This window comes from Schistosoma mansoni (genome assembly GCF_000237925.1).
Source record: "Schistosoma mansoni, WGS project CABG00000000 data, supercontig 0348, strain Puerto Rico, whole genome shotgun sequence".
In the NCBI taxonomy this organism is placed as follows: Eukaryota; Metazoa; Platyhelminthes; class Trematoda; order Strigeidida; family Schistosomatidae; genus Schistosoma; species Schistosoma mansoni.
The window spans coordinates 15,118-25,217 of record NW_017386195.1 but is presented as its reverse complement, the minus strand read 5'-3'; the positions used below and the strand labels follow the sequence as shown (position 1 = coordinate 25,217).

The 10,100-nt window shown below is 33.2% G+C and overlaps 1 protein-coding gene across 1 annotated transcript; it reads right to left on the bottom strand.

Annotated features, from left to right (window-relative positions):
- Positions 1-718: 718 nt before the first annotated feature.
- Positions 719-9,513, bottom strand: Smp_084780 (hypothetical protein; the record flags this gene model as incomplete). Its single annotated transcript, XM_018792346.1, has 3 exons — positions 9,464-9,513; positions 3,581-4,164; positions 719-875 (listed from the first exon to the last, which is right to left on the bottom strand). Exons 2-3 carry the CDS (start codon positions 4,042-4,044, stop codon positions 719-721), a joined length of 621 nt encoding a protein of 206 aa, XP_018644355.1. The 5' UTR covers positions 4,045-4,164; positions 9,464-9,513.
- Between the last annotated feature and the right edge of the window lie 587 nt (positions 9,514-10,100).

Genomic DNA, 10,100 nt, shown 5'->3' with positions numbered 1-10,100 from the left:
ATGATAAATAGTAGAAAACTTGTTCCAGCTATATAAATTCTTAAACGACGACTATTTGACCTAACACCTTGTCATCTACTTGAAATCTGTGCCTTGTTTATATCGTAACTCCAAGTTATAAGTAATGAACTAAAGACTGATACTCCAATAAGATCAATTTTGTATTTTCAACCTGCAATGTCCCATGTCACTTGGACATATTGAGAAAAGTAGATATAAATATAGACCATTCATTTAGCTCCGTTTAGGAAAAAAGAACGCCAACGACCTTATTAGTAAATGTTATGATCTTTATGTTATATTTTTCGAGCCTCATCAATTCTCAGATCCCGATTTCCTACTACATCAAACGATTTGTCCTGAGTTACGCTAGGTTATCTAAGACTGAGTTGTGTCTGGTGAAGACAATGAATGTCAAGCATGATAATTCCAGCTTTCGGTTGTTAGGACCTGTATTTATTTGTGACACATAATTGATTAGTACTGCAATGCACTATACAGAATGTAATGATGACTACATTCTGAAGAAATATAAGAAGAGAAAAGTATTCCAAATAAGAAATATTAACAAATGAAGATGAGTTTAAATGTTATGAAACAAGATGAATTTTAGTTCTTGATACTCACATATGATTAATAGGCTAATAGAGACATGATTACGTCAAACTCATACAAATTTTATCACTCATTTAAACAAATTAATTGTCTAAAAATCATTTCATGGTCTAAAAATACAAGTTATATCAGTTTTACATATTTCTGGTAGTTGAAATCCTTCTAGATCATAGATTCTTGGTCCGTCAGCAACAAAATTGAAAAACAGTTGTTGAGTCCAGCCAACATTTCCTTCGTACCAAAAGCAAACTGGTACACGACTGAAACAATAAAGAAAGCGAATATTTTAATGAAATCAAGTCATTATGTTTCGTATCCTTGTGGAGAATTAATAGGTGGATAGATTTATTATGATAATCAAGACTGTATTGCTGATTCATAGTGTGATTAAAGGGGATCTTTAGTCACAGGGAAATGTTTATGGTTTTGGTGGATACAACAACGTAAGAATATGCTCATAGTATGTCAAAGCGTATTAAAGTCACGTCATTGGCTAATGGCTAACGTAGGTAAAGTAGCATAAGTGGGCATCGTGTTAGATGAGATGTTAAACCTGTAGGAAAGAGCAGTTTTATATTTCAAATTGTGCTACATCTGATATGATTTCGCATGAAAGTTTTACCAAATCATATTATTTAATTAGTTAACAACTATTTTGAAATTACTACATATGATGATAAAGATACTTTCAGAAGTGTCTTCACTCAAAATGCTTTCCACAAGTTTACGAGGAATTAATTATTACTTACCTACTTACGCCTCTTACCCCTCGAGAAGTAGATTAGGCCACTCACCAGCATTCTCCACCGAACTGTGTCCTGGGCAATCCTTTCTAGTTGCTATTCATCCTTTCCATGTCTGCTTCCAATTCGAGACACAGTGTGTTCTTTGACCTTCCTCTTTTTCGTTTCCCTTCAGGATTCCAAGTTAGCTCTTGCTTCGTGATGCAGTTTCATGATTTCCGTAATATGTGTCCTATCCACTCCCAACGTCTCTCCTAATTTCCCCTTCAGCTGGAAGCTGGTTTGTTCTCTCCCATAGTAGGCGGTTACTGATGGTTTCCGGTCAACGGACATTGAGTATCTTGCGTAGACAACTGTTTGTAAATACATGTACCTTTTTGATGATGGTTATGGTAGTTCTGGAAGTTCCAGCTCCGTAGAGTCAAACTGTCTTGATGTTCGTATTGGAGATTGTGACTTTGGTATTGGTTGACAGTTGTTTCGAGTTCCATATGTTCTTCAATTGTATGAATGGTGCTTATGCTTTGCCAATCTTCGCCTTTACGACTGCATCAGATTTGGTCTGTGTACGACTGATCCTTACGGAATTCATCCTGTTGATCGCGAGGTTAAGTGTTTACTGCGTCTTTCATCTGGTTCAACAACACTCTGTTGAAAACCTTTCCTGGTACTGACAGTATTGTGATGCCTCTGTAATTCTCACATTCCCTCGGATCTCATTTCCTTGTTATCTTGATGAGGTGTCCTTTTTTGCTGTCCGTCGGCACTTGTTTTCCCTTCCAAACTATTCTGGAGCGAATGTGTAGCATGTTTGCATTTACTTCTGTGGCTCGATAAACTTTGATAACTAGAAACCAATGAATATCCGCTTATCCGTAGTACATGGTTTAGCAGTTAGCATCCACAATTCGGCATTGAGCAAACCTAGGACATTCAGACCGAACAGCGAGCTGATAACTTTCAAATTTACATTTTCGGCCGCAGCTCACGAGCTATTCGAACTGAAGAATTTTAAAAAATCTTCCATTTTATACTAATTACATATTTGTAATAAACGTACATGAGAATTCTCAGTGTGGTCCAATACTAGTTCCTCTTTTTTAAGGGTCATCTAGTTGAATTCCGTAAGTGATGTAAGTTATCTTATGATTTCCTTTCTAATGTTTAAATGCTTCATATTTAAAATACCAATTGATGCAATACTACATTATTCAGTATAAAAGAAAATCAGTTTACTGGTCAATATGACTGAGAAGTAATTTCTGTTGACTATTATTATAACCTGTTAAATGATCATTTTCTGAAGAGGATATTGTCATTTCACTTTTATAAGAATTGGAACTATAACCCCTAAGGATTTTTTAAATATTAGCCTTGTCTGTTTGAATTCCATAATATAACAGAAGAATATGATGGGAATGAACTTTTTAATGAACCATTTATGATCATTTATAATGTATTTTTAAATGGAGAATCAATTTCATAATACGAATGTTATATTATTTTTATTAGTGGATTATCAAGTCAAATAATGTGGATTTTTCAAGGTTCAGAAACGGGAAGAATCATGTCCACACTGTCTAAAAATCAAAGACTATTCAAACCAAACATAAAGATGTATAAAACTGTCATTAAACGTCAAGTCGTTAGCATTCATTTGAAACTGAAAGTCACTAGCAATAACTTGATGTGTACAATCTAACTCCACAAAATTATTATTTGTGTCCAAATAGGTTAGCGATAATTTTCTAAACTGTGAATCTAAGTGATATGAATGTAAACTTAGAACTATCATAAGATTTGATTTGAGTGAATATAAGCCATGTTTATTTGCTTTAACAAATGGTTATTTAATGTTTAGTTACATTTCAATTCCTTTAATAAATCTTCAACGTCTTACGAAAGAATGGATAGCAGAAAGAATAAAACTCATACTAAGCAAGGAGAATATATGTAAACAGAGTGGCATAACAGCTATTTACCGTTTATTTTAGGGTCGTCTTCATTAGTTGGGAATGCAGCTTCATCGGATATCCATTAACTGCTATTGCTTACTACTCTATCACTTAGTTTCTAGACTTTATGCTGCAACATTGAAAGTGCTGTCCACTTTCAATATCTGATAAACTTAGCATCAACCAACTTTCATGAAATGATGATTTTTTAAAATATTTTATGTAAAAGAGAAAAATCCTGAACAAAATGTTAACTTTGAAACATACTTTTTTGATTCTTCAACAGTCCATCCATAACCACCAAAAACGGAATGACTAGTTAATGAAGATTTATTTCTTTGCTTCACATTATTTTTATGTTGATTTTCATTATCAGATGGTATAATCCACCATTGAATAGTTTGATTCAATAAACCCAATCCCAATTGTTCAGTTGTACCGTTATAATATTTAGCAAATTGTTCCATGAAATTTCTCTTAGGTATCTCAAATGGTTTACGATATACGCAACATGGTCCATAACCTGAGTCGATTGGTGCAATTAAATAAGCTGTATGATTTAAGTTAAACAGGATACATGGAAAATAACTGGTTGGTTCAAATATTGGTACACAATAATCTTCATAATATTCAATCGCAATGCTTAAATCATTAGCATACCATGTCATACCACGTCCAGCAGCATATGGTAATTGTGGCGGAATTATTTGTGGCCATGGTGGCAAAGGCATTTGATCATCATCTCTTGGTGTATAGTAAATTGAAAATTCAGTATAAAAACGTTGGGGTAAAATAGGCGGTGATGGTGAATTCCCTTCAACTATCGAAGAAGATTTTGAGTTATGATAAAGCTGTAATAAATTAGAAATCGAGAATATTGACTTTATACGTAACGGTTAAATAATAGCGATCGCATCTTTTTTTCTCGTAGTAATGTTGATAATTAACAGTGAATCATACTGAAATTTTAAATTAAATTATCAAAAGAACATTTTAGTCAACCAGTCACAACGTAGAACTTCGTACGTACGTACATCAGTTCGAGTTGCCATACCACATTAGCACAGAGATGCAGTTGTCGATTCAAATCCCATAGTGGTAGAAGTAGTAAGAGTATAAGCATTATGTGAAAGATTAGGGTTTGAAGATGTTATTCAAGGAGTATAATACGGTGAAACAAATTTGGAAAGAAAAAAAGGACACGGACATGAAGAATTCAGAAGATTAGAATTTGGTAGAACACAAAGAGTGGATGCACCTTCGCCATTGCAAACGATTTTGAGCCGTGTCATTCAAGGTCTCTAACCATCGGTTGCTATCATCTCGCGAATCCCAACCAGGTAGTCTACACCTACCAACATGGCTCAGTCTATTTGTCAGTGACTTCATTGATTTGTGCCACGTTTTGGTCTGGCCGCCCTTTGCTTTCTTCCAACCTACTGCACCATAAAACATACGTCGGGGCAGTCGGTGGTTGGGCATACGTATCATGTGTCCCAGCCATCTCAGCTGATGAATTTTCACTACTTCATCAATCAATTTGCCATCCTTAGTACCCGTTTCCTAACAACTGCATTACTTACACGGTGGCCCCAGGATCTCAGGGGTAAACCTGTCAGGGTCTGTTGCTCTCCCTCGCTTCAGATTTCCTATAACTTATTGAGATATAGTGAAGAGAACTAATCATTCAAGATTTTTTTACTAGTAATCCTACGTTCACTGACTTAGATATAAATGAAAAAAATTTTAATGATATAATTAACAGAAACTGTATAATTGAATAAATTAGTTTAAATGGTAAATGTTCAGTTAACATTTATAAACAAGTTGGAATTATGGATTTGTCTGTTGTTGATTTAAACTACATGTTAACTTCCTCACAAGAATCATCATTTCTCGTTATAAAGCAAACATGTTCACGTAGTTTTAAGTTGTGTGTGTTCAGAAAAATAAGGCGATATCAATAAACGTTTTCTGCACTTAATACTCCCAGATGTAAAATGTCTTTTTCAATGAAACTGAAGGTGAGATCGTTGGTTTGTGTTGTTTTCAGGTTGTTCAGAAAATATCAGTAATCTGTGGATGAACTGATTTTCTTCAATAGTAGACTCACTAGTATTATTCTAAGAGCATCTTAACTTGCCGTCAGTGGACGCTGCAACAATATCGATATCTTTTATTACTTGACATGTTTTTCTTTGCTGCATGGCTCATTGAACGAGTCAAAAAACTTACTAAGGGAATTCAAAAGAGTAGAGTACTCCCATTTCGCACATCAAAATAGAGATTTTTGGAAGTGACTAACGATTTCAGTTAGGAAATGTGTTATAAACGTAGAAGGATGCTGGTTATAACTCTAGGGGTTTCTTGTTATAACAGTCCTTTCACTTCTCACACGTATGTGGGACGTTAAATTACCTTAGACGAATATCTACACTAGATTCCCACCCAGTGTCTATTCTACAGGACTTCAACACAGATCAAGAACACGAGATTAGCCTGACTATAACGTCAATGTATTTCCACACCCAAATCCGACACAGAGAACAGTCAATCAATAAGTGTCCATCAACAAGGAACAGTTCATACATAATAAGGATAGGGGAATATATATAACACATAACACCTGTCATCCTGTCTAATGTCTGACTCATCAAGACAACCAATCATTGTCATTCTCGCCCACACATCACCACCCTTGCGAAGTTCGATCGTATGATTTCACTTTAGGGTCTATTTGAAAAAATTTCATTTGTTTCCGTTTCCTGAATGACCTTCGTTTAACTTCTGATTTCAGATCATTTTTTCTCATTTCAACTTGTGGTGGTGGTGGTGGAATATTAAATGTATCACATAATACTTCCATTGGTAATGTTTTGAGTTTATATGACTCATAAACACATTTTCTATCTCGCAGTTGATTTACATGTCTAATAATTAGTGTATTTTCGACCATCACTTCATATAATACTGTACCACGTCGTTTTTTTATAAACCCAAATATCCATTTTGGCTTGCCAGGCCGGAAATCCCGTGCATAGACTGAGTCACCTACTTTGAATTCTCGAATTTTCGGGCAATTCCCTTTCTTATTTTTTTGTAGTCCACTTATTCTGTCTTTCGGGTTCAAAACATCAAAAAATGTTCTAATCGGTCGGCCCTCTTTTGATAAATATCCTTCCATCAACAAGCTGTCAAATATAGATCCCGATAACGCTGCATTTGTTCTGGTTGTAGATATTTTCACTAGTATCTAACTTCAAAAGACTTTCAATGTATGGTGGAACTTCAAAAACCAACTAAGATAACATGTTCCTGTAGAAATTGGTATTTTTATTTTCAAGATATCGCCTGCAAATGTCCATTTGTAAGGGAAATTATTTTTTGTTTATCTGAAATTCTCAATTTTTATTTAGTACCTATCTTCATAAATTTAAATATAAAGGTAACATTTTGAAATTATTCTCTTACGATTAGAACAGCTGACTAAAAATAAAATCTTAAATATGGCGCGAAAATGTTGTAAGTATTAAACTTTCGGTCTAGACATTTATATAATAAATAGTTTCAAAATCATTCAAAATTGACCTATTTAAAGTATTAAGATTGTGTAGATCAATATATTCGCTATTTTTTTATTGTACTATATGTTAATTGCAATCTATAAATTAATATTCAGAAACCTGCCATCCATTATTGACTCCTGTACTTCTCAGTAGTTCGTTTTAGCTCGTATTACATGGAATATCTAGGTTGAAATTTGGGGCTTCAGACGTTGCCTGCAAACTTCTATGAAGCATGAATGTTTATACTGAAGGTTGGGTTAGTTGCTTTAACGTGTACAAGGATATTTCGAATAGGTATTACAGAATGAGTATGCCAGTTTCCTGCTTACCAGAATTATTGAATCTGATTTTACTTAATTGCGGAAACAAGTTTTATAAGAAAAAGGGTGTTTAAAGGATAACTGTATTTCGCTTAGCTAATGTCCATGTAAAGTTGACATATAGTGATTGAGATATTGAAGCATGGAATTATTTCAAGTCTAAATGAGTATTGTATTATTACATAACAATCTCATTTGTACCATCTGACACACTATATTAACAAATTGATATATGAACACAAGTGATGATGTAACAGATATTACTTTTGATATGACGGGATGAAAAGTCAAAATTAGATTGATTTACTTATTATGATTTTTGTTCAACATTAGATCTGTTTTAATTCAATGCGATGATTAGTCAGTATAGTATTTGTACGAATATTCGTCAAGGTTAGAACGAATAGTTTGACAATAATTGGGCGCCGAGTATAGAGAATTCATTATATGTGAAAAAATTATATTTGAAATAGTCACAGCGATTGAAATTTAAATAATTCCAACGTTTCGTCCAGCTAACTTGTCTGGACTTCTTCAGGGAAATAATCAAAATCATCAAAGAAATATATAGTGTTTTTTTTTTACAATCATAACAAAATCTCTAATACTTTTTAATCCAATCATATTTGGATGTCGAAGTTTTTGTAAACAGGATAATATGAGGCAGTTGAATGAGAATCAAGTGAAAAGTTCAACGATGTGAATTAGACGAGACTGCATGAATTGTGTGTATGTATGTATGTGTAAGATGAGTTATTAATGAATGATATTCAGTGTTGATATGTTTCTATGTGAAGTAAAATAGGAATAAAAGTGCAAAATGAAGGTTGAAAAGTTTTTCTCCTTTCTGAATCATCGAAATTGCAAATAAAATGAGAATCATCAAGTACATAATTGTAATGTTAAACATAACTCATATTGATTTCAGTCATAATAACGATTCATGTGAAGTAAACAGGTTGAATAAAAGAAAAGGTCAAATTACTTGTTGATGAATATTTGCCAAGTGGTAGCTAGCTGAATACCATCCTTTCTGTTTAGGCTGTTCTTATTCGCCCATATATACAGCGCTTCTGCTGTCAATCTTTCTTTATGAGTGTTGAAACCTTTCTGAAGTATTTTGGCCCCTTCAAAATTAATCATGTGTCCCGTTTCCAACGCATGTAACGCTATTGCAGACTTATTCTCAAGTTTCTTTAAGTCAACCGAGGTTTTGGGAACGATTTTTAAACACTGTTTGTGTTCCTTCAGCCTCACCTTCAATTGTCTGGATGTTTCTCCAATATAAGCCGCATTACAATCATGACAATTGATCTCATAGACAATATTTTGTTGTTCTTCCTTTGGTAACCTATCCTTAACCTTCACCAATGACGATCTTATAGTGTCACATGTTCTAAAATACACTCTTATATCATGTTTGTTTAAAATCCGTTTGATTTCTTCCGATGTTTCGCTACGGTATGGTATGACTACAGTGGACTTCCAATCTTTCTGTACATGTTGTAGTTTAGCTTTTCTTTCCTTTCTAACAATCTTCTTTAAAAACTCTTTTGGGTAGTTGTTACCCCTAAGTGTAGCTAAAATCCTATTCAATTCATATTGTTGGTCTTCTTTATCTGTAACAAGCTTCAGACTTCTGTTAATTAAATTTTTAACAACTGTGACTTTCGTACATAAAGCATGCGCCGAAACAGTATTTGGTTTGTTTTCCTGTATAACATACGATATTCTTGTATTAAATTAAAATAAACTATACTCAGCATATGATTTGTTATAACTGTATTTTTCATAAATGTGATTTTATTCTAATTATTAATCAAAATCGGTGTATGAATCAATATACAAGTGGAGTTTATTTCCGACAAGGGTCGTCGTTGTTGTTCGTGTTTCTATCTGATTGTGGAATATATATTTCCTCTTCAGAACTTGGACTTCTCTCTCTATTTAGCGGGGCTGGGACGCATCGGAATAGTTAGCTGATTAGTTATCGTGTCATTGAGTCTTCGTTCCGTTTGCAGATTTTAGGTGAACTCGTAACCTCTCTAAACATAGCACCTTTTCATAAGTACTCAGTTATAATTATGATTAGACGATGAAATTAACAATGTTGACATATTTTTCGTGGACCATCAAACTTTTAAAGTCATTATTTTATGGTGTTTATTTTTATTTTACTCTAACTAAACTATTAGCACAAATAAAGAATTACAAAATGGGGTTCTACTCAACAACAGACAACAAAACAATAATATTATTCTTACCAGAAATGATGCATCTAATAATTGTATATGAAAAAAAATCCAAACCCAGCAGGTTACTAAAATTCCGAAGACAGTCAACTTCATTTTACCATGAATAAAAAATATTTGGATGAGAGATTCTTCTGAGTTACACTTGGTAAATTGTCATCCAACCTATTCACTTGTATATACGTATACACGTACATCCGTGTAAATACATGCAGATTTTCATAAGCATAGGGATGTTATCATATTGAATTTGGTATTACCTGAAACTATTATTATGTTAGATGGCGAATGAAATGTATTTATTTTGAATGATCAATACATGCACCCATTTCATTTGTAACAACCTATCACAAATATCTATAAATGACAAGAGGTTAAATGTTTATCTAAATAAGAAAATGTTTTTCAAATCATCTATTAAACATTATAAACATAATTATGAATAATATCTCTGAGTTTAGACTATAAGTACTATAAATGTCTCGTTTAATACTGAAAGTGAAATTTATTTTATTTAAATGACCAATAGATGCGCCAAATTTATGTTTACCATTCTGTCATAAACTTTTTCTTAATTGCATAATCCTTATAATGAACATACGAAGCAATTCAATAAAAATATCATTATGCGTTCAAACGACATTTACCA